The following is a 24,919-nucleotide window of genomic DNA, read 5'->3' on the forward strand; positions in this document are numbered from 1 at the left end:
TTGACCTTATCTGAGAAGCACTTTATCTGCCCTTCCATTCTAAATTAAAGCTTTGCTGGATAGAGCAATCTTGGTTGTAGGTCTTTGGATTTCATGACTTGGAATACTTCTTTCCAGCCCCTTCTTGCCTGGAAGGTCTCTTTTGAGAAATCCACTGACAGTCTGATGGGAAGTCCTTTTGTAGGTGACTGTCCCCTTATCTCTTGCTGCTTCTAGGATTCTTTCCTTCATTTGAATCTTGGCTAATGTAATGATGATGTGTCTTGGTGTGTTCCTTCTTGGGTCCAACTTCTTTGGGACTCCCTGAGCTTCCTTGATTTCCTGGAAGTCTATTTCCTTTGCCAGATTGGGGAAGTTCTCCTTTATTATTTGTTCAAATAAGTTTTCCACTTGTTGCTTTTCCTCCTTCCCTTCTAGCGCCCTTATAATTCAGATGTTGGAGCATTTAAAGATGTCCTGGAGGTTCCTAAGCCTCTCCTCATTGTTTTGAATTCTTGTTTCTTCGTTCTTTTCTGTTTGGTTGTTTCTTCCTTCTGGTCCACTTCATTGATTTGAGTCCCAGTTTTCTTTCCATCACTATTGGCTCCCTGTGCATTTTCCTTTATTTCACTTAGCATAGCCTTCATTTTTTAAATCTAATTTGTGACCAAAATCAACCAGTTCTGTGAGCATCCTGATCACCAGTGCTTTGAACTGTGTATCTGATAGGTTGGCTATCTGTTGGTCGCTTAATTGTATTATTTCTGGAGGTTTGTTCAGTTTCGGCCATTTTTTTTGTCTTGTGCGCCTCAAAGCAGTATTTTCTTTATCCCCGTCTTTGACACTCTGAGTCCCTTGGATTGAGGTCTTCAAAGGTTCTTTAATTTTGAGGAATTGGTCATTAGGTCTTTAAATATTTCCTTTTTTTAGTTTCTTGTTCTGGGACCTGGATGTTGGCAGTTTCACTTCTGTTCTCCATATTTCAAATCTCTAAATCTCTGTTTTTTAAAAATTTATCACGTTTTCCAATTAGATTAGTTTCCTCTGAGTTCTTAGAATCGTGCTTTACGAGCCCACTGTGAAGGAGGATGATGCGTGTGTAAACAGGGTCAGGATGAGTGGGAGACTCCTTTTCTCCTTTCCTCTTTCTCTGCCCTTTCTGGCTCTTACCTGTAGCAGGTTCACCTTGGTGCTTTGGTGCAGAACCAGGCCTTTTTGTTCCTGCATAAAAATCTCATTCTGGGGATGAGAGGGGTAGGCATATTGCACTCAGATCCCTAGGTGAGTGGGGAACTTGCTCGTAGATTTCTGGCCTCCATTTAGTGTGGTGAGCATCTCACAACCCCCTACTTCCACACGGAGAGTCCGATTTAACTGCATCCTTCCCCCCACCCACCCACACCGTGCAATGAAGATTTATGGTACAAAGACGCCAAAGGATTTAAAAAAGTCTGGCTGGTTCTCTCGGATCCCCGAGCCAGGAGACATTTGGCTTGCATTCCCCTGCCCGCTGAACCTCTGTTCCCTTTCTGTTTGTTTCAGAGACGTGTAACCGTTTTTAGTACAGTTATATTTCTTTATTTATTTAAAAAATCTTATTTTAACACATTTTTGTTGTGGGGCACATGCAGGAGGACTGGCTTTTAGTGCACAAATATTTCTGTGTTGCAGATGCGATCACTTTGCCCTCAGTAAATCTTTGATCCGAGAGATCAGCTGTTTGGTACTCAGATGCTTCTGTGATACTCTGATCTGAAAGGAAGGGTATTTGTTTACCAGTGGAGCTGCAGTAGGAGCCTGCACTTGTCTTCCCGTTAACCAAGTGCGCACCTGTGAAGTTTGTTAGAATTCAGGTCAGTTAGTTATAGATTGTAACTAACTTCCCTCCCCCCTCCCCCCAGCCCCTCCCTCTACTCCCCCCCCCCACTCCTTCTTTCTTCCCTTCCATATGCTCAGGGTCATACAGAAATCAAACCAAATGGTGCTGTCAGTAGCTGTCATGAGAGACATGGCCTCTCGAATGCCTTTTCCTCCAATTTTGGAGAACCTGTGTCTGGGGGCGGATCTTAAATATTTGTAAAATAGCACTTTTCTGTATCTAAAATATTGATATCTCCCCCCATACTGCTTTGAGAAGAAGTGTGCCCCTCACACCGAGTGTTCCCCCAAGGCCCTTTCTGCATTTTCCCCCTTCTGCTGCCCCACCCCGTGCACTGGCTCCAGCTCTGTCCATGTGGCTCTCCTGTCAACGAAACTCACCCGAACTCTTTCCTGAGCTCAGTCTCCTCTAGGTATTACCACCTGGAATTTTTCTCAAAACCTCAAGCCCAAGCTCTGTACTACAACTGGTGTTGTTATCTCTCACATCTCATTTTTCCAGTTTTTAAAAAAATTCCCTGGGTACCATCTACCCAGGCCCCTAAGCCAAGACTTTGAGGGTCCTGCTTCTCCTTCCCTTTGATTTGTAAAGTTCTGACGACTGTTACACTGGAACACCTCTTGACTCCTTGCTCTGGGTCCTTGCTCCCTGCTTAATCTTTGCAGTAACTTCCCGATGCCTAGAGAACAGATTCACACGCCTTGGTACCCCCAAAAGTCTTCACCCTCCTCGTACTGCTGCTTTCTGCTTCGGAGCCTTTTCTCTAGATAAATCCAAATACTTAGAGCTCCGAAAATTGCCATATTCTTATTTCTGTGCGTTCAGTCTTGATATTTTCTGACGGGGTCTTTGCTCTAAAGTCTGGCAATAATTTCTCCCTCTGCCTGTGGCCTGACCCCGCCCCGCTTTTCACCCCCACCAACGGCAGGTTTGGCAGTTCCATTCTCTGGTCTCAAATCTGCTCAATGTGGCCACATTACAGCCTGTGTCAACTTCTGCTCATTTGTCTAGATCTGACTGTTCTGCACTAAGCTGTGAGCATCTTTGGTTTAACAGCCGTGGTATGACTTGTACATAAGTAGAAATGCAGTAAATAAATGCTTGTTGATCGAATATACAGGGTATGTAGGGCTTTTCACGTCTTAGTTTCTATGGGCGTGGGCTTTGTGTTCGTGATGTATCACGCGGCAGCGAGTCCACGGTCAGTATTTCCAGAGGGCTCCTGCTTTGCTGGGCCTGCCCGTGTGCTCTTTAAGCATCACCAATACTGAGACGTGGTCCATCCTCAGAAAACGTGTAACAGAAATGGGTCACTAAAACAAGGTATGGGACTCTCAGACGACAGTGAAATATGAACTTGATTTCTGCTTACAGTTGGGAGAAAGGCCAGAAGAGGCGGGGAAGGCGGTCGGCAGGGGCTCTGCTGGAGGTGGTGGGAGTTAAGCTGGGTATTGTGCGGAAGTCATTTCTGTTCTAGATGGTGGGAGTTCTCTTTCCAATGAGTTTCTTCTCTCATAGTCTGTTCATAACCAAACCCCCTCGGAAGCAGTTTCGTTCAGTTGCCTGTAACGACCTTGTTTTGCCCAGGTGACCCTTCTGTCTGTAGATGCCTGTTCAAGGGTGATACCTTGGGAAAGAAGCTGGGCGGCACTCAGGTGGAATGTGAAAAATGATGAGGGCACCTGACTTTCATCCTCAAGTACAAGTTCGTTTCATAGGAGTAAAAAGTCTTCATTCCAGAAATCACCGAACATAGAATTTTTGTTTCTGTGAAATCGCATTGCTTTCGTACTAGGTAGAAAGTAGTAATTTGATTTTGGTGAACTCAGTTTCAGACATGTTTAGACGTATTTAATGTTTATGTGCATGGTGTTAGTGTCTCCCTGAATTCAGTGATTCTCAAGTAGACGAGCTCATTCCTGAGCCGTGAAGGCCAAAGGAATTCTGTGCCCCCAGAAGCAGGGCGTCGCTTTGTGTATAAACATGTTCCCTCCTGCCAGTGTCGTTTGCACTTGCAGGTTCGGATCGGCCACTGTTTGGCAGGAATGAGGAGAGAAAGTCTCCTTACAGAAAGTTGTGCCGAATGACAGTTTGCGTGGAGTCAGTCAGCCTGGGGGAGAGATGGGCGATGGTGTTGATGAGTCAGGGTATCTGGTTGGAAAAACAGTTCAGTTGTCTCTTGAAAGTCACCTTAGACCCTTGCTCCCCAGTTCCCCACAGTTGCTTCCCACTGACGGGTTCTCCTGGCAGGAGAGAATCCAGGCTCAAGCTGGCCCCAGACTCTCATTTGCTGCTTTTGCTGTGTCCTGCCCTGCAGTCAGGGAAGAAGGCCCAGGGAGCCCAGGGAGCCGAGGGCCGGGCGCCAGCCTCCGAGGCCAGGAAGCTGCTTGCGTCTGGCTCGCTGTTAGGGTTATCCTGTCTGCTTCAGGGTTCCTCGTGTTTTGCCACTTCTAGCCAAGGCCTGAACTGCCAGCTCTCCTGCAGGTAAATGTTCAGTAATTTACTTCAGACCCTGTGCTGAGCTCACGTTTGAGATGTTCTTAATCTGGAAGGGAGCCCTTGCTCACAGTGACAGAGGGACACTAGGGTGGGGCCTGACAGAGTCCAGCCCCTTGTTCTTGGGCTCATTTGCAGACAAGAAGAGCTGGATGGACCTCTGCTGTCCAGGGACAAAGGAGGACATGGCCTTTGCTTCCAAGTGGGCTTTATCCCAGAACAAAAATAAAGGGAATCATCGTGTTCTGTCACGGGGTTCCGGTTCATTTCTCTGAAAATTGGCCTTTCTGTTTGGGGCGGAATGACTCCAATTAGCTAAACACATTTGTAGTGAAAGGCCATACAAAAAGCAACTTCACCGAAAGGGGCACGATACTGTATCTTGGACTGCCCTGCATATTTGGGGTGGGACGGAGCAAGGCTCCCTGGGGAGACCCAGGCCACGGAGGTGGTGCTCGTTGCTTGCCACACCGTACCGCCCACCCTCCCTGACAGCACACTTCCGTCTGCTGCCCAGGGTCGCCAGGGTGTCTCCCATTGCTGCCCCCGTACGGGTCCCTTTGTCCACTGTCACCACCTCCCCCACGTCCTGCAGCCCCTACATCATCATCTCTAGCTTTCCATTTCTAAGATTCTCCCTCTTAGCCTTAATTGTACGCTGGGTCATGGTTAAATAAGAATGATTTCATACAGTCAATTTTCAAGATCAGCATCTTGGGAGCCAGTTTAATCAGAGCCCAGAATTTCTCTTGTGCTTTATGATTAGTAGATCTGAAATCCGTCTAAGATGGTTTTCCGAGAGCGAGTTTGTTGCTGTTCCTGGCATTTAGGCCCATTCTGTTTCTAGGACGTAGGCCTGAGGAAAAACGCAGGGCTTCCTCAGCCAGAAGCTATTTGTGCCTGGGACTACGGACTCCCACGTTATGTATTATCTGCTTCCATGTTGTACTTTTTTGATCAGCTGTTTAATGTGACCCATCACCTATAAAACCAGCACCAGATCAGCACCATCTTAATGACGCATCACTGCCTCTGAAAGGCACTGGAACCCAATGCTGATTGGGTGTGTCAGTCTGGCCAAGGGGGTCCAAGCTGTGATGGGTGCAGTTCAGGTGTGTCTGTAGTAGCAGTGGGGATGCTGGGACAGCAGGAGGACCAGCAGAGGGAACAGCTGCTGGAGGGCGAGCGGGAGGCCTCTCTTTTCTATCTTCCACCGTAATGTGTGCACAAGATACTAAACCCATTTTGTAAAACGGTCTGTGTGAAGCAACAACTCAGGTGCCCCATCTAAGGAATGCCTTTCAGTTTTGGTTTGAAGTCAATCTCTGGAGTCACTGCAGGGGCCTGATTCTTGTACAACATGGTCCCTAATGTTCACAGGGAAATGGAAGTGTCTCTCTGTCCGGAATTTTAAAAAGTTGGTCAATTCAATTGTAATCCAGCTCAGAAGACCAGGTCCCTTTAGAACTTTTTAATTTATTAAGCGCTAAGTGGTGACTGGCAGTGGCTTGAAGAACCATCAGGTAACTAGAAAGAAAGGCTGGACCCTGCAGGGCTGGTGTATGGCTCAGATTGTTCTCGAGGTTATTATTGTAACTGATAACAGGGCTCCTTCTAGATTAGAAAGTCACCGTGGCCGCCATAAAGGCTTTCATCTTGCCTTTAATCTGATTTTCATCAGTGTATTTTTTCTGGGGGGAAATGCTCCTTACTGTGTATTATCTATGCTATATTTTAAGCATCTTTGATTAAAAAAAAACACAACATAATCTTTAAAGACAGACTCCCGGATGCATGCACACTGAACTGTAAATGTAATTTTGGATATAATTTGATCAACTAATCAGGTGATGTTGTGTAATTATTAGTGGAGTTGTTTTTTCTCCTCTGAGTATTTGTTTGAAAGTTGACGCCTTATTTTCTCCCCTCCGTAGGTGACAGTCCTCACCCTCCTAAGGAGGACACCAGCAGTCTAGACTCACTTTCCTCCCTGTCTCCCACGACTGCAGCTGTTCATGGGCTCCCTGGACCAGACAAAAACCACCTCGTCACCGATGGGGACTGGGCACCCACTGCGTAAGTGTCACGGGGCTTCTGCTTAGTGCTGAGGGAAGGAGGGCCATGAGCTTCATTTTGAAGTTCACATGGCCAGTGCGTACTGAAGCTGTTAGATCTAAGAACCTCTGTTCCTTCTTTAAATCAGTGGGGCTGCCAGAGGGAGAAAGGTCCATGAAAAGGGCCTTTCCTGGGTAGCTCTGTGTTCCCAGGGTGGAAGGGGTAGATGGGTGCTATTTCCAATTTGTTTCAAGTTCACTTCGTGCCAGTTTCGGGTTGGCCAAAAGAAACTTGTTCTTGGGCTGCTCAGGGTGCTTTCCCTGGTTCTGTAAACTTTTAGAGGCATGACAATGTGTGCGGTGCGGTCGATGGATGGTTGAAACTGTCTCTAGAATGATATTTGAGTTGTGTAAATATTTGAGGGTTTTGGAGGAAATAGAACATTCTTTCCTGTTTCCTCCGTAGCACCCTGCATCATTGACAGTTGCTGGGTGAAATACCGGATTTTATCTTCTCAGTTGGGTTTAGTGCCAGGCAGTGCAGATCAGCTCAGGTGCACATCAGCACAAGTACCACGGACCCAAACACACTTCTGTGAACCTGGTTTGAGGGGTGAACCATGTGGTTCTGTGAACCACGTGAGGGGTGTCTTGTCTGTCTTCCAGCACTGACCAGGCAGTGGAGTAAATGTGGACTGGGGGTGCCCGGGGCATCAAAGAGCATCAGGGTTCAAACAAACACTCAGAAAGGAACAAAGAGAACTCCACTGATACTTACGTGGCTTTACTTGATTAGTGAGTCAGATGGCACCCAAGATACCTCTTGTAACGCAGCCTGAGAGTGTTTGGGTGTCCTGTGTTTCAAGTTAAAGTCTTTAAAAAATAAACGTTGCTTAAAATGAACTCATGGATAATGATGTCATTTGACCCTAGCTGGGTGTTCTTGGGGCTTTAAATGGAAAGTGTCCTTCACATTACACACCTTTTTATAGTTTCTGCTGGATTCGCATGAAATCATTATGAACTCATTAAGTATTAAAAGAAGCTTGGAGAAATTTTGTATGCTAAAATTTGGGGGCGGTCAGAAGACATTGAAAATGTAAGCGGAAATCAAAGTGAAACTGGAAATGGGGAATCACAGTCTCCAGATGAGCTGTCTCCCCCAAGATGGTCATATATGTATTTTTAGATGCTGAAGGCTGTGCACCGGGGATTGAACATGCACATCACTCAAACACGCTGGCCAACTTGGCTCTTCTTTTTCCCAGAAGGAGTATCCTCTTTTCTCTCTAGTAACCCCAGCAGCAATGACAGCAGGGACGGGGACTCTAGAATCTGTAGTCCTGAGCACTCCCCGGGTGGAGCTGGGTGCACGTGTGTGTGTCTTTAAAGCAAGAACCCTATATATTTTTAAAATTTTATTTATTTATCTTGAGCGGGGAAGGTAAGGAGAGAGGGAGAGAAACATCAATGTAAGGTTGCCTCTCGTGCATCCCCTGCTGGGAACTGGCCTGCAACCCAGGCATGTGCCCTGACTGGGAATTGAACTGCGATCCTTTGGTTTGCAGGCCTGCGCTCGGTCCACTGAGCTACACCAGCCAGGCCTATCTCTTACTTACTGTTTTCAAAAAGTGTTGACCGTGGTCGGTGGAGACTAGTTCAGTGGGTCATCCTTCTTCCACAGCAGTTCTGGAGAAGAGTGACATCATGCACCCGACGTAGCCAGTGCTCAGTTTACAGCATGTCTATGCCCGGAATATGGAGAGCTTGATTCTTTGGTCATTAATCAAATGAGGAGTGAATTCCCCAGCTTCCCATTTATACAGATACTAAAATGTCATGGGAACTACTGACTCCCACACTGTGAGAGAGGCCAAGGGGGTGGAGGGGATAAGTAGTTGAAGGAAGCCTGGAAATCAAGAACTTGAATTTGTTCTGTTAGATAAAATAGATCCATTTCTCTTAAGCGTGTAGACTTGTTTTGTATATCCTATTTATCTAAGTTAGTTTACAGTATTATTTTGTATTAGTTTCAGGAATACAGCATAGTGGTGAGACAGTCACAAACTCTAGAAAGGGTTCCCCTCCCTCCCTCTGATGTTTCCAGTACCTGCCTGACTCCGTACAGTTGTTACAGTATTGTTGACTTTATCCCCTGTGCTGTCCTTCACATCCCCACGACTGTTTGGTAGCTGCCAGTCTGCACTTTTCAGTCCCTTCACCTCTTTCGCCCAGTGCCCCAGCCTCACTCCCCTCTGGCCACCATCAGTCTGTCTGCGTATTTAAAGGATTTACTTGGAAAGCACGTTGTAGTCCAGATTGACCATTAAGTCAGGAGTGCTTCTTGAACTTGTGCACCTATCAGGGCCACACAGGGGGCTCGTTCAGCTCACACTGCCCGGGTGACGCTTAGGTTTCGGCAGCCCGAAAATCTGCATTTCTACCCTAATCCCAGGTGATGCTCAGCCAGCCCTGATGCAGACAGCTGTCCCTCCCAGCCCCGTGGTTCTCGGCATCTTGTTGGCTGGAAACAGTTTTTCCGAGGAGTGTAACTAGGATAGTGACATCTCATCTTACTTTTTTCTTTAACTTCTTCTAGGATAGTGTGTTTTCATCCAGCGGCCGCTGCGTGCCTCACACACACTTGGGTTCCCTCTCCCTGAACTGTCTCCCTCCTGTTTTCTTTCTCAAGCTGAATCTGACCTGTCTTCAGGGTCAAGCTTCATTTCTCCTTCAGGAAGCTTTATCTAGTCCTCTAGTCTGCAGGATGATTCTAAACACTGCCTTTCTCTGTACCCAACACTACACAGTAGGAAACTCGCCTGCTAGACTAGTTAATACTGACTTTTTAGTGTTACTTGATAGTTACTGGTATGTGTGTGTGTATCTATATATCTCTATCAAATCTCATTCTGCCCGCCTGCCTATCTTAGTCAGTTCGTGACATGGACACCGACTCACAGTGCCCGTGGCATTATGGATGAGATACAAGACAAATTCACACGGACTACCGAGTCCTGCGGAGGAAAAGGGACGGCATGGCTCCTCCCTCAAGGGGAGAGCGCACTGACCCTTGCCTAGACAAGCTTTTTTGGGTTTAATTTGCGCAGGAAAACAGGTACAGCTCATTAATCATTGTCAGGCAGTAAGGATCAAATAGTAGATAGCATACAAAGAACTATTAGGGCTTCTTGTGAGTCAGGGTCTATCAGCTAAAAGTCTACAAAACTTTGGGAAACATTCATTTCTGGCTTGGGCCTTTATTATTTAATTAAGAGCATTCTTAGCAAAGCAGGTTTCACAGGATTTTATGTATTCTTTCTTGGGCCTGATTTCCTGGGAAGCCCACCCTTTCCAGCACACGGCTGTGCCACCCTCCGTCATTATTTCAGGCTTAAGTCAGGCAGAGAAGGCAAGATAGCCAAGAAATTAGGAGACTTTTCACAGATTGAGGACTCAGGCTTCATCAAAGCCGAGGGGCGAGGGTCCATCACCCCCTTTCTCCATAGCCCCCCAAGTTATTCCTTGGGGCCTCCACGTGATCATGCCTATCTTAGATCATTTCCCCCTTTGGGGAATTTTACCTGTCATTGGCTAACTGATCAAGCATTGGAGGCCGGTTATGGAAAATGGAGCAGAACCAGCTCCTGCCAGGGAGATAAGCTTTGTCTCCTTAGTGGCTTATGGTCTGAAGGTCACTCACTCAGCCTTAGCCATGGGGGGAGGGGGGGTTACAGCTCCTGAAACCAGGTAGGGCGGTTCCCAACAAGTTCGGGCCACTGTAACAAAAATACTTTGAGCGGCTCATAAAGAACACACAAGTATTTCCCACAGTTGTGGAGGGGGGATTGCCTGGTTCTGGTGAGACCCCCCCTTCCAGGATGCAGGCTGCTGGCTCTGTGACTCTTACAAGGACACTGATCCCATTCGTGAGGATGCTTCTCTCATGACCTCATCAGGTCGTAGCCACACCCGGAAAGCCCCCCCCCCCCCATACCATCACAGGGTAGAGGGTAGGGTTGCAACCTAGAAATTTCAGGGGACACACATTCAGTCTATAACATTGTCTAACCTTTTTTTCTCTTATGCCAAGATAGATTGTAAAACTCTTACTGATGGGAACTGGTTCTCATAGTATTGCCATAATTATTAATAAGCATTTTATATTCCATCTTAATTACTAATAAGCATTTTATATTCCATCTTAATTATTATGTGTTTATAAAAAAACTTCCCTTTTGGAAATCTCATTTCTGTACGTCCTTGAGTGTCTCTTAGGCAACTATGTTTGGTTTCTGATCCATATTCCTTTTTTTCTAAACATTAAAAACTCTTCCTTCAGGAGTTGCACAGAACTAGTCTCACCATTTTCCCTTTAGAGGATTTTTGTTTTCTTAGCTTCCATACATTTAGTTTTCATTGAGTGTGTAGGTTTTTTTAAACCCATTATCTCTGCACACCAGCTGTACAGTATGGGATACAGTTGGGTCTGAGGAAATCCCTCTTCATAACGCCAGCATTGCTGTGGGGTCACAAGAACGCGACACAGGGCTTCAGCAAGGAGGCAGTGCCTAGGCTGCCTGGTTTTAACCCACAGTGGCAGCTCCCCTTCCCAAACTTCACGGGCCTCCTCTCGGGTCTCGGAGGATGGAGTCTGAACGTACGGGACCACGTGTAGGAGCCCGTAGCTCTGCTGTGCACAAATGCCACGACCCCAGACACTGGGAGGCAGACTTGGGAGGAGACCCGACAGCAGCCGAGGACCCGCTCTAGCGGCAGCAGGTACACACAGCTGTCGCCTCTGACAGAGAACAGTGCAGCAGACCTGGATTTCTGGGGTTTCTGCTGATGCTTAGGACCAGTGGGGATGATTCATTGCAGTCAGTCAGTCTGGAGCTATTACTCACCTGGACTCTCAGTAAGGTGATAGGTGACTTCATTACCCGTGAAGAATTGCCAGCTCAATTTCCTCGGAGGACATTGCATCATAGGTCAAGGTATTTCCAATGCTCCAAAGTCATTTTTTCCCCCCAATAAAGTAGTTTTCTCTAAACAGGTTTTCTTCCATTGTAAGTGAAGGAGCAGGTCCTTGACAAGTAATCCTTTTAAGTTGCCGGCCACAAAAGAAAATCTCTTTTAAGAAATAGCAGGCATTGCTATCGGCTTCCTCTATAGATTTCAAATGGAAAGGAGGGCCTACTCTTCTGCAGGCACAGAAAGATGGGGGGCTTCTTAGAACAGCTCTTTGTAGTGGGGAGTGTTGGTACCCGGAGGTGCAGCTTCCTCGTACTCCGGCCAGCAGATCCTTTATCTCTTACTGGAGAGCCTTGTCGTGGTTTACCCGAATGCCAAGGTGTTCCCAACACAGCTCTGCCAGGCAGCGCCCGAGCCGCTCCTCTGCGGCAGAGATCCCTGCCTGCCCAGATTGGCATCGGTTGCTTAAAATCCCATTCCCACCGACAGCCTGGTGCTTGTCATCTCTAGACTGTGTGTGGTCTTGCTGGAACCCCATTACTCTTGTCCAGGAGATAGAGAACTTGCTTCCTTCAAATTGGGCAAACAGAGAAGTTTCCCATGCACAACTATGGCATTTCAAATTAGTTGCTTATTGCTCGCGTGATTGCTTTTGAGGAAGTCGATGAATTTTTCTGGACGTACCCTTTAAATTTGATTTGTGACTTAGTATACTGTGGCATGCCCTGAGTGATTTGTCTGAAGTACAGAAAAATCATCTTACATACTCATCACATCTGTGAAATTTGGCTCACACCTAGAAGTGATAAGGTACTAGTCGAAGGCATACCTCGCAGTCACCTCCTTTCTGCCTTCCCTGTTCCCTCCCCCCCACTCTGGGAGGGCGTGTCAGCTCCTGTCACTCCTTCATCCAAGGGCTCTCAACCCTTGTGGGTGCGGGGCAGTCAGTTCATCCTATAAGCTGGTGGCTTCTATTTTTACCTCTTTTGTTATGATTACTGTTTGAAGAGAAAACAGAGAACTTATATTAAAACAATTTTTTTTTGCACATTATTGCTAACTTGACTAAATGAACACGTGTTGCTTTTGTGCCAAGGGGTGGAAAGCTATGCAGATTTTAAAAAGAGTTCCAGAGAGGGTGATACGTACCCCTAAGGAATGAACTGTCCATCCCGGGCACCTCCAGATCTTCACTGGCTAGGACGGAGATCATGTCCTCATAAGGTTGCAGATAGACCCTGGTTACCGAATGCGGTGGGATTCATCGACTGAGATCTGTAGTAGAGCGAGTGCCTTCGTTTGGAAGGGCATGCCATCTGGTGGTGGGTACTGTGAAGAAGGGTTTGGGAGCCAGTTCCCTCTCTCATACCTAAGCGAGCAGCAGAGTCACCTGTGGATTCAGAAAGGTTGAGGTCTAAGACAGCTCAACTGAGTGGAAGAATTGGGCTGGATGAGTAGAAGTGTGTGAGCCGACTGGAACCTTGGAAATTCTGCTCTAGGTTAGCTCTTTTTTGGACTTCCTGCTGGGGGCGGGGGCAGGAAGCTGTAAAGGGCAGAAGTTTTTGCTTCAGCAGTGGCTAGTTGGTTAGAGGCTGCAAGAGGGTAGTTACCCTCTTGTCATTTCTCAGGATCAGAGACCATGGAGCATTCATTATTGGTGGCCACCAGATTTTGTTTTAGCTGCTTTATGAGGGATATTTCATTTTAATTCTCATGGCACCCTGGTGGATTAGGTATATCTTTATTTTAAAGAGAGAGACACTGAGGCACAAAGAGGGCAGGGAAGTTGCCCCACGCCACAGGAGTAATAAGGGACAGAGGTGGAGTTTGATGTCTTTGTCCCAGGGGTCAAGGCACCTGTAGAATGGTTTTTCTGTGGGGATTGAAGTTGGTTGCGCATGGGGACATTGTGTGCATGGTAGGCTTGCCCCGGTTTGGAGACCTAGTGAGCTACTCAGCTGTCAGCTGGCCATCGCCCTGTTATGATGAGGGCGCCCTGACCCTACTTGCAGTCAGGTGGCTGTGGTGTACATACAGCTTACCTCCGGGGAATACACACTTTAAACTGGTTGCTGCCCATTCATCATCCAGCACCTTTGGCGGAGATTTGGGGATGAGAGCGTCTTCCCCCAAAAACGAGCCGAGAGACTTGGGAATTTGATATTAGGTGCAGAGGCGCAACCCTAATCTTCTCTGAGTAACATGACACCCTGCCGTCTTCCTCCAGCCCTTGGACCTCATTGCAGGGCCCACGTACTTGGCCATGGGCCACAAATGTCTGTTCACATTCATTTCTTTGGGGTCTGACGTTTGTCCCATGTGTTTTCTTGAGTCCTCTCTCCGCCGACTTTGTATAGAAATTGTGCCATACTGACTGCCTTGCACGCTCACACCTTTCCATGCACCTTTCCCTGCTCAGGTATTTTTGGTATTTTTATTGTGTGCTTGGCACTTGCGTGTGGCCTAATTCACATCTTCCTTTGCTGTGCTGCAGGGTCTGAAATTTGGAGGTTTTATTTTCAAGCCAGATTGTTCATTAAAGCCCCATAATGAAAAGTCGACTTTCTAAAATAAAGAGACACATCTGAATTTTATAGTAGCTTTTCTTCTGCTTATGACTCAGAAAATTTATTTTCTCACCGGTCTTGTTTTTCGTTTTCGTTTCATTGGTTTCTGTTGTTGCAATTCATCATTTGCTGGGCAAGGATTGGCTGTCTGTCTCCATTATCAAAATGCAGGCTGGGCCCGGGTGAGCTCTCTGCGCGTTGGAAGACAGTCTAGAGGGGGAAAGCCCTGATTTTAGAGTCAGGCCAGGCTTTGCAGCCTCATGCTGCTCCTTAAAACTTTGGGGGCCTCTATCCATCATTTATGCAAACCAAGGCTTCAGCAAGAGTATCTGTAAAAGGGGAATAACAACATCCACCCCTCTGGGTTGCTGTGAGGTTTCAAGGACCCACTTGTAATAAAACCAACCCCTGCTCCCCAGGGCGGTCTGGGCGGCCACCTGCTTAACAGTCCCCGTCCCTCCGAGAGCCTAACTTGATCCGCTTAGTCTCACCCAACCCGACTTCCTGGGTCACCCGTTCTATCATCTCCTCCCTCATAGCTCAGGGAAATCACCTCTCCAGTCCTGCAGAGGCCATAGATGTTGACCCGAAGTGGTGGTGTTTCCAGAAGTTACTGTAGGTTTTCCAGGAGGACTCAGCCTGGGGCTCCTCTCCTAGCTTCTCTGTGTCAGATCCACTCCGTAGAAGCCTCTGTGAACAGGACCTTTGGGTGTTGCATGGCCACGGCCTGCGGTTTCCACAGGGCCCCTGCCGGCTCTGTGTATTCTGGGCACTGTGGGTGGCTCAGCTGCTGTGACGGGTAATTCAGGGGACAGTTCGATAAGAGACTGCAGGATTTGTCTTAGCAGGGCGACAGTCTGTCCCTTTCGACTCACAACCTGTTTTGTGTGTTCAGCCCTCTCACGTTGGGTGGCCACCCTTCTCCACGTGAGAACTGAGCTGGCGGAAGCAGTCCTGTCGGTTACCCTGCAGGACCGCAATGCAGAGACCTCCACAGCCCTGTCACTTTCTGAAATGAAGCCACAGTTCCTTCTCGGTTCAGCCCTTCTGCCTGATTCTACAGGGACTGTCTGGCAGGAAGACGGATGGAATTCATGGGGCGCTCTGAGTGAAAGATTGTTCAGATGTGATTCTAAGACAGTTCTTTTAGAGCAAAGCCCAGGAAACTGATCACCCAAGGAGTGACCTTTTCCAGGTGGCAGCGGCGTCCTTTCCTTCCTGTGAAGGAGGGCACTCGCCCAGGAGCCTAAGCATCCCACAAGCCGAGGACCGAGTGCTCCGCGTGGCCCTGTCTTCCTTCGAAAGGCTCTGTCTTCTCTGTGTCCGGCTGGTTTTTCTGCGGTGCCCTTCTCTCCCTGCCCACCCCCCTCCTGGAAAAGCCATCTTGTTCTTGACCGTGACCAGTTATTGCTGCTACGTGCTGGCTTGAGAGGCCGGCTGCCTCCCTTGTGCTGGGGAGGGACCCTCCGCCGTGGGCGAGGAGACCTGCTGCTGATGCTGCAGGAGGGCCTGGGCGGGGCCGGTGCCCATGAAGGGGGAGCAGGTGCAGGGGCTGTCAGTCACCCTCACCCTCGTCGCCCCTGCCTTGCACCGCCAGTGGGTCCTCATCTGGCCTGTGTAATCCAGGGCTCAGCCCACTGTGGCCCCTGCTGCCGGTTTTCATAAGTAAAGTGTTACGGGAACACAGCCACCTGTTACTGCGTTTCGTCTGTGGCTGCTTTGTTAGACCCACTGGTGCAGACCCGGGTGTACCTGTGGGGCCTGCAGGCCCTAAAATGTTTCCCGCCTGGGCTTTGGTGGGAAACGTTTGCTGACCTCGATCTAATCTGTGAACAAAGCTAATGTAGCTGGAAGAGCCTGCGTTTCCTAAAAGTCCGGTTCAAGAGTGTGGTTCATTGCCATTTCTCAGATGGGCAGTGCAGGTGGTTTTTAAAAGTGTCCTTCAGGGATTTTGTTGTTGAACCAACCAAAATTTTATTCTTATGCTCGTGATTGTCACTTAAAAAAACTTCGGTGTTTCAGTGATTAAAAATGTTTATTTTGGGTCAATCATTTTACAACCTATTGTTTAAAATTAAAATTTTGTTTTGAAGTAGTTTTAGATTTACAGAAGAGTTCATGGAGGTGGCCCTGGCTGGTGTGGCTTTGAGTGAACTGAGTGCCAGCCTGCAAACCAAAGGGTCTCTGGTTCAATTCCCAGTCAGGGCACATGCCTGGGTTGCAGGCCGGGTCCCCAGTTTGGGGTGCGTGAGAGGCAGCTGATTGATGTATCTCTCACACATCCGTGTTTCTCTTCCTCTCTCTCTGTCTCCCCCCTCTCCAAAAATAAATAAATAAAATATTAAAAAAACAGTTATGAAGGTAGCATGAGAGTGCCCATAAACTGCTCTTCCCTGCTGTTCACATCTGACACAGCACCATGGGGCTTTTGTTTAAAACAAGCTTCTCCTGGTACAATGCTGTTAACTTACAGACTGTATTCAGATTTCACTAGTTTTTCACTCACGTCCTCCTTTTGTTCCGGGTTCCAGTCTAGAACGCCACTACACTGCATTTCGCAACTTTGTTTTTTTCATGGTGACATCTATTCAATATCTATATTTTCCCCCTCTGACATGGACTGTTTGCTGTTTTTTTTTTGGTAAAGAAAATGACTTGCTACTGATGACGTACTAGAAACCTGAGACGTAGGCTCTGACTTGGAAGTACCTTGCACTGGTAACAGGGCCTCGCTGGCGGCGTGCTGGCCATGCCCCAGCCGTGCCCCGGCCCTGCCGGTGCTGAGCACCCACCAGGCCCTGTCAGCCTCCCAGCAACCGGCCTGTCAACGGCCACCTGCGGTTAGTGAAGGAAGCCGACCCCCGCATGTTTGTGACTCACCCGGACTTCAGTTGTGAACCCTCGGCCAAGGCTAAGAGTGCTGGCCGTGCACTGGTCTCTGAGAGGCACTCCGATAGCAGTCTCTTCGTCCTGGCCACGGCTTCTGGCTCCTGAGAAGCATCCTCCTCTTTATTTACAAACAAAAAACAGAACAAGGTGAGGGAGACCTGGGCACACAGCCAGAGCTGGCTCCGGAACTCTGGTCTCTCCTTAGAGGGGGTGGCATTTCCTGTACTTGGGATTTCCGTGATGAAAGTTCTTCAGTAGCCCACCCTTGCCTCGGGCATGGGACCTGCCCCGAGGGTCTCTGCCTCCCATCACCCTCCGCTCTCCTCCTCGTGTCCTGGCCCAGTGTCGGAAGGACCGAGACTAAGAGCTCTGTGGGGTCTCACCAGAACAGGGTATGGCGCCCACCGGGCCGCGAGGAGGTCGCGTTCACCTGTCTCAGGTCAGTCTTCTCGCCTGGGATGTGGAGAACTGGGGCAGCGGTGGGTGCGTGAGCTGATGTGTGGGAGCCGGTCAAGCTCGGTGCTGGGCCGTCCAGTTGTGCCTGGCAGGAGCCTGGGGGTAGGGAGGCTATGGTGACGTGGATGACAGATGGCAGCCTCCGCCGAGGGCGGACGCAGCCTCCTCTAGGAAGCCTTCCTGGATGCTTCCTCCTCTGGTCTCCAGAGGGCCAGCTGGGCAGCTCTGCGTGACACCGGTCACATGGCATGGTGATCATCAGTTTGTCCTTCCCTTCCCACTTGACTTTGCTCAAGGAGGGCAGTTGTCATAGTCACCTGGGTGTCCCCAGGACCTAGCATGTGGCCTGACAGGAGGTTCTCGGGCCATGGTCGATGTGCAGACAAGGGCTGTCTGGCACCCTCCCGTGGGCACTGACGGCCCGCCGGCCCCCGCGGTGGACCCCAGTGACTCCCTCGTCACACTGTTTGCTTCTCTCTGCCGTGGTCGTCTCTGACTGCTCCTTGGGAACCAGCGCTGCAGCCTGTGGCATTCTCCCTCTCTGGCACTTAAGGAATAACTGGCATTTATTTGAACAGAGATTTCCTGTAACATACAGATCTGCAATATTTCCTTCGTCTTTATTAACATTCTCCAACACTTGGGCCCAGGACAGCTGTTCTAGACTTGCGCTGTGCGTTTCTCAGGCTGGACTGAAAGATCATTTCTCGGATGCGCTAGCTTCTGCTCGGAGACCTCTGCAAATGAGGTTTTAAAGTCTTTCTTTCCAGCACAGACTTCTGATTTGATCTCGGTGCCATTTAACCGCCGTGAACGGTCTTGGTGTTTGCAGGACGTAATCACTTCAGAGAAGCAGTCATTTTCCTGGCATGTGTCCCCCTGTTCTGCGTCCTCCGCATGTGAAATTGCACTCAGTTCTGGAAGAGCCTGGAACCGGCGCCGGTGTCGCTGGCACTGCCCAGAGCCTGACCCGCTTGTGCTGTGCACGAAGTGTGTGCTCAGCACAGGCGGTCCCTTTTGCTGCCAAAAGGTTTTTGATGTGCACGGAGCGTAGAGTCTGATATTGGAGACAATTGGGTCACACAGTTCGGATTGGAAGCAGCGTTACTGCTGATTTGCTGCATTTCAGAAGCATCAACTCTGAAGTGTCCACATACACAGTTGTTATCCGAGCTTCACAGGTTGAAGGGTGTATTCCTCCCACCACAAAAGCTGTAGGGTCTTTCCCTGAAATACAGACCTGCTTTCTTTTTTTTTCCCCATGAACTCAAATACTTCATTAAGATGTCAATCAGATGTGGGAGATAGGAGTGGGCAGGGCAGGGGAGAGCAGTGTGGGGAAAATAGGACAACCGTAACTGAACAACAATAAAACATTTTTTTACAAAGATGTCAATTCTCTTCATATTAATATATAAATTAAAGGGATGTAAATCTTAATCCCATAAGTCTTTTTTTCTCCTAGGAATCAGTGAGCTGGTTTTAGAATTGCTATAGAAATGATACAAAAGGACTAGAATAGCCAAAATGATATTTTTTGCTTGCTTGTTTTGTTGTTTAGATTCCTGTTAAAGTTAAACAGAAAGCTAAATAACAAAATAAGCAAGCAAAATATAACCAAACACACTGAAATAGAGAACAGGTGGACAGTGACCAGAGGGGCGAGGGGAGGGAATTTCAGGGGAAAAAGGGGAAGGATTTACAGGAACTAGTGTAAAGGACACATGGACAACAGCTCAGGGGGGTGGAAATGGGAGGGAGGTGGGGAGCACTGGGGGGGGGCTGGGATGGGAATAAAAGACAGAAAACTGTACTTGAACAATAATTAAATTAAAAAAAAACCCCACAGACCTGCTTTTCCATAGCGAGAGTGGAGGTGGTGCTTGTAGAAGAGGGTTCTCGCCTCCGTTTAGAGAAGGTGCTCTCTTCCCTGCTGGGTGTCCCCAGTCCCCAGCCCCCAGCCCTCCCCCGCCCCTCCGCCGCCCCCAGGAGCCTTCTCTGTTGCCTTAGGAAGAGCTAGGTAGACTTTCGATATAAATATTTTCTCTTTTTTCCCCTTTCCTTTTTTAGTTGTATTTTTATTTCCATTACCATTTATTCCCTTCTTACTCCCCTCCCCCACTCTCCCACAATCACCACACTGTTGTCCACGTCTATGAGTCCTTTTTCCTCTTTGCTCCATTCTTTCACCCTCTACCCCACCCTTTGCTGTCCTCCAGCTCCTGTCTATGAGTCTTTCTCTATTTTGCTTGTTCATTAGATTCATTCCGTATGAGTGAAATCATATGGTATTTGTCCTTCTCTGACTGGCTTAATGTCACTTAAGCATGATATTCTCCAGGTCCATCTGTACTGTTACAAAGGGTAAATTTTTCTTCTTTTTTGTGGCCAAATATCACTCCATTGTGTAAATGTCCCATGTTTGTTTTATCTGCTCATCTACTGATGGGCACCTGGGCTGCTTCCATATCTTGGCGATTGACAGTAACATTGCAATGAACGTAGAAGTGCTTAATTTCAAGGATGAGTTTCTGACCTAGTGGTAGGGATTCTTTATGTGTTTTCAGTGAAACCCTCTTGTCCAGTCATCCCTGTCTTTAAGTAGGAAACGTTTCTCCTTAAAGGAAGGTGGGGAGGTTGGCTTCCCCACACTGAAGTGGAAAGGGGGTTCTGCTTTAGGAGAAGATGCCTTCCCTTCAGGGTGTGAAATTGGGAGGAGCACAAATAAGCAGATATTAGTATTTCTCTTGAATTTGTGTTTTGGGAAATACGGTTTCTGAGCTTTTCAGGAAGAGCTTCCATTTTCGTAAACCACAGCTCGGCTTTCAGGAAAAAACATTGCCCTTAAGTACCTTTTCATAATTCGTCAGCAGCTCATCATTGAATAAAATGGGCAGTTTGTGACCACGCCAGCTTCATGCATCAAATGTCCTTGGTTAAAGCGGCAGTAGGAAGAAGGAAGTGAGCGGATTTAAAGAAACGGTTTAGGGTTGGGAAGTGGTAGGAGAGGACATGGAAAACGTTTCATTCCACTCTAGCAGGCAGCGAGCCTTTCACGCTCGTGTCCCCATCATTTCTGACCGTCAGCCCAAAGGCTGTGTTAGCTAGGATTCTTCTCTGACCACAGAGCACAAAGATGACCGGAGTATCTCCTCAGTCCTCCCACGGGTGTTAATGTCCAGAAGTGTGAAGTCTGGGGCTTTTCTCTGCTTGCAGCTACCACATTTGCCTGTGGTGGTTTCACCGATACTGGTGGAGGACGAGAGAGCCCTGGTCAGAGCCAGAGGACCCTGCTGGTCACAGCAATGGAGCATCACTTCCCAGTCCCAGTTCCTCTAGGTGATGCCCTACAGAGTGTGATGGGAGAGCAGCCCAGAGGTTTATATGATGGACAGTAAAACCCGCCCTTTGCTGCAGGAGAAGACAGAGGCTGTTTCCTCTACAAACATCCTTGAAAAGATCGTGCAGAACAAAGGCAGCCCATGGCTCTGCTTATAGTTTATGCAGAAACACAGAGACCCATGGAGAATTGGCTCTCAGCACATCGTGGCAGAACCCTTCTAGGTGTGCAGGAGAGATGCTCATTGACTACGTGGGCCTTAGGGCTTAACTGTCTCCTGGGGCCCAGGCTGAGAAAACTCTTACCCCTCTGCAGTGGGCGACCATTTCCAAAATATCTGCTATTCCTCCAAAAGGCTTTAAATCAAAGAAGAGAAATAAATATAATATCAGAATTCTCTTAGTAAAAGTAATATTTTCCTCTATTGCTTTTTGAGAAAAATGTATTGTTTAAAAATTAAATTGTTAAAAAATTTTCAATACTTATTACCACACATGCACACGCACACACGCCAAAAGAAAAACCACAACAAACAAAGAAGCCAACAAACAACCTATCCAAATTCTGGAAGGAGAAGATGGTGTATGTAAAGAGGTTTATGTTTATGATTGTTTAGCTTCAAACAGTACAGACAATTTGGTTTTGGGAGACGCCTGTGAAATACACCATCATCCAACCTCTACTGGCTAAATGTGAGAATTCCTTTTTAGGTCTGGAATGTATTAATTAACCAGTTTTTGCCTCATTGCTTTTCTCCCCAGTGGAAAAGCCTGTGCAGGTTTCTTTTATCCAAGCAGCTACTCTGTTCTGTTTCCTAAACTTTGTTTTGCTCTGTGGGTATCCTTTTTCATAGAACTCCAGCAATCCAGGGATTTCTTATGCCTCATCTCCAGAGACAACTTCCAGACTTGCATTTCGCTCCCTCTTACGCCTATTCCAGCCGCAGGGTTTGTGGCCACACGGAATTCTGACACCTGCAGAAGTGCCCGTGGAGGCTTCTGAGATCCTGTGGGGAAAACAAACCCAGGGGCTCACCTGCGGAGATTCAGGTCCAGGTGGGAACCGGTTGGTTAGTGTTGGGCTGTGTAACACACCAATACACTGAGTGACAAGAAAAAGATCGCAGAAAACAAACAGGAAGGTGAAGGTTGAGAACTTGACGCTGGAAGGGGGCTGCCGACTCTGGGTTCTGCTTTGGGACCGGGCGGAGAGAACCCCGCAGGCCCTCACCTTCTGCAGCGGCCCTTCCCACAGCTCTTCCACGGTCCCAAAGTGGTGTTTTCCTTTTATAAAAGAACAAAAGCACTTAAAAAAAGATGTGAGGTTTAAGTGGATAATAGCTATAGAATTCATGATGTAAATTTTTAAAGAGCCTTGTAAATACACTGAACGGGTACTTTATCTTCACCCCGTCTCCGTCCTCCCCTCTGTGCAGCTGGGTGGCCGTCACTCGATCGCCCGACTCTTAGTGACTGGAGCTGCTGGGGGTTTGGGGCACTGTTGCCCTTCCACCGTGGCCACTGTCCCGGCGCCTTGGATAACTGCTGGGAGGGAAGATGGTGATTGGCTAACGGTGGTCCTAAATTCTTCGTCCGAGCTTCCCTCATCCCTTCCTCCCCCTTCCTGATTAGATACCCTTTAAGGTTCATTTTTGGATCAAGATTGGAGTAATTTTTGCTGCTGGGGACAAAGATCACTTTGAGATTTATGGGTTTCTTGGCTGCGTTTTATGACTTCCAAATGAACGGCTGGATGGTGGGTTGTAAATAAGTTGCTCAAAGACTAATGTTTTTTAAAAGCGCACCCCCCACCCCCTTTCTTGATGAAAGGGTGGGGAACCTTCTATGTACTAAATCTCTCTTGTGTCAGTAGTGTGACATCTCAGGCACCTGATTTATAAAGTCCAGCTCCAGTGAGAGCACATCCAAACTCGTTGCTCGGTTGTTGGTTGAGGAGGGAGACCGTGTGCCCGGCGCTCCCCCTGGCCCCGTGAGGTCCACTGAAAGAATCCAAGCCTGGGTCTTGCCCCAGAGGCAGGAGAACCATCTCAAACTGTCCCAGGACAACTCATGTCACCCTGCCCCTCTCCTTACTGGCGAGGCCGGCCTTCAGGGAGGGTCTGTGACTTAGAGGCCAGAGGAGAGGTATTGGGACAGGCCGGCCTGGAGCCGAGCTGGGCAAGGGGCAGATTGGAGCCGGCAGAGCGGTGGGACTCTCTGCCGAGTATGCAGAGAACCCCGGAAAACAGTGGAGGGCAGACAGGAGGTCTGCTAGGGCAAAGGAGCCCCTGGAGGGGCGGTGGGGGGCACGCTGGTTCTGGGGGAGGCAGGTTGGGTAAACCGGGGCTCGGTGGGCTGAATGTGGCTGATTGAGCCAGTAGAGTCGGAGGAACGGGCTGGGGGTGAACCAGGAGACCACGGAGGTAAGAGACGTGGAGCAGTGGAGAGGGAGGAGCTGAGGATGAGGAGGAGGTAGACACGGAGGCAGCCTGGGAACTCTGACGTAAACAACAGACAGCGCGTGGTGTTAGTTCTGCGAGAGGAGAGAGAATCAAAGGTTAGGCTCAGGGATGTGGAAGGACAGCCAGGTAGCCGCTCACGGAAACTGGTTTTGGCCGGAGAGGGGCGTCTGCGGGGAAGAGCATCCGAGTGCAGCGGACCCTGAGCAACCCGTGCTGAACGTGTGACGGGGTGGAACGCGGTCCTTTTGGCTCCGGGCTTCTAAAGGGAGCATCACAGGCCTCCTGTCGGGGGGTCTCTGGACAACCACGTGATTCAGGCCAGCGCCTGAACATTGTTGTTCTCTCCTTTAAAGTCTAGTCTGCTCCTCTCTAGAGGAGTCTCCATTCCAGGTGGCAATTTTTTTTTCCTTGAGTTGCTATGTGTACGTGACCAGGTAAGACAGCCCCAAACATCCAAGGGCTGTGCACTGAAATTGTGGAACCATAGGTCACGGTGGTGACTGTAGGTCTGGTGCACCTTCCTTATGAACAGAAAACACGGTCACCACAATGGTCCAGGCGGCTGTTCTGTGCCCGCGAGTTCTGGTGCTCTAATGAGTGAACTCGGTGGTGCTGGGTTGCACGAGACTAGCCCTCTCCACTAACCTGGGGAAGGACCACAACACGTCTCAAGTGTGGGGTGTGGCTCTTGGGGATGTAAGAGCCTGTGGAGCGGACTCTGTCCTTCTGGTCATCGGGAGAGGTAAGGGCGCCATCGTCCTAGCTGTTTAGGATGGAGCTGCCACGTATTTGGTGTTCTGTGGCCTTTATACTATTAAATCCTGTTCTTCAAACTTCCACCCTTAGCTCAAGCCAGACCCGATCGTCGATGGTCCAGTGGCTCAACCCGCAGTCTCCGACCACACCAAGCTGCACCCAGGCTCTTACGCCGTCTTCACCCAAGTTGCCACCTTGCCTTTTCTCTCCTCCCACCACCGTAGCGGACAAGCCACCTGAAAGGTACACGGTCTGGGATCGGAGGTGGAATACGGTGGCAGCCCACGGAAGGAGCGCATCCACCTGAGCAGGTTCTTGCGCCCTCGGTTGGGAAAGGCGGGACAGTACTCACACCCTCGTCTCAGGGCCCAGCCTGGGTTCAAGTGCGTCTTAGGGGAGTTGACCGTGTCTGACACCGGCTCAGACCTACTCTTCTTGGTGCTGATGGTGCACTTTGGAGACTACTTTCATTCTGGAAGAACTTTTTAAACATACATAGAAAGCACATGCTCTGTTTTAAAGGAAGGTCAGCTGGACACTGGGAACAGCAGTGACCATTCCATGGGCCAGTGGTGCAGGGGCCAGTGGTGCCAGCTTTGACCAAGCCCCTCCTCCTGGGGGTCCGGCTGAAGCTCTTCTGCCCTCAGTGCCTTCCCCGTGATGGTGCGGCGGGGGCAGTTCTCCTGCTCTGGTCTGCATGTGGCTCATGCTCTTTCCCCACCAGGATGCATAGGACATTTACAGAAGTGCCGTACCTGCCATGACTTCGGGAGGGCAGGCGTGAGGGGGTCTAAACAAAAAGGACCCAAGTAGGAGCAGTAAGCCCCTTCTAGAAGGGCATGGAAACAGACTGTCAGTCTAAACAGTTCGGAGTCCACAGAGCATCACTTCAGGCACTTAGTGTGTACGTGCCTCTGTCTTTCACGGCCAGGTCTTCTGTCTAAGACACTGGTGCTTTTCCTCCTAGGTGAACCCGAGTGCTTAGGAACTGAACATGTCCTGAGGTTCTGATGGCACCACACACTAGGGAAGGGCGTCCCACCAGGCAGAGAGGAGAACTGGGTGAAG

The 24,919-nt window shown here is 48.8% G+C and overlaps 1 protein-coding gene across 3 annotated transcripts in view; it reads left to right on the forward strand.

Moving 5' to 3' along the window:
* Positions 1–24,919, forward strand: part of ARHGAP10 (Rho GTPase activating protein 10) — a 246,072-nt gene that overhangs the window by 217,859 nt on the left and 3,294 nt on the right. For all 3 annotated transcript variants that reach the window (XM_037162342.2, XM_053658368.1, XM_053658369.1), the window contains 2 exons: positions 6,289–6,430; positions 23,942–24,094. In XM_037162342.2, the coding sequence (XP_037018237.2) occupies positions 6,289–6,430; positions 23,942–24,094 (295 nt within the window). The remainder of the gene's footprint in view (positions 1–6,288; positions 6,431–23,941; positions 24,095–24,919) is intronic.

The sequence above is a fragment of the Artibeus jamaicensis genome, unplaced genomic scaffold (assembly GCF_021234435.1).
Source record: "Artibeus jamaicensis isolate MK-2021 breed Jamaican fruit bat unplaced genomic scaffold, CSHL_Jam_final scaffold_537, whole genome shotgun sequence".
Classification (NCBI taxonomy): domain Eukaryota; kingdom Metazoa; phylum Chordata; class Mammalia; order Chiroptera; family Phyllostomidae; genus Artibeus; species Artibeus jamaicensis.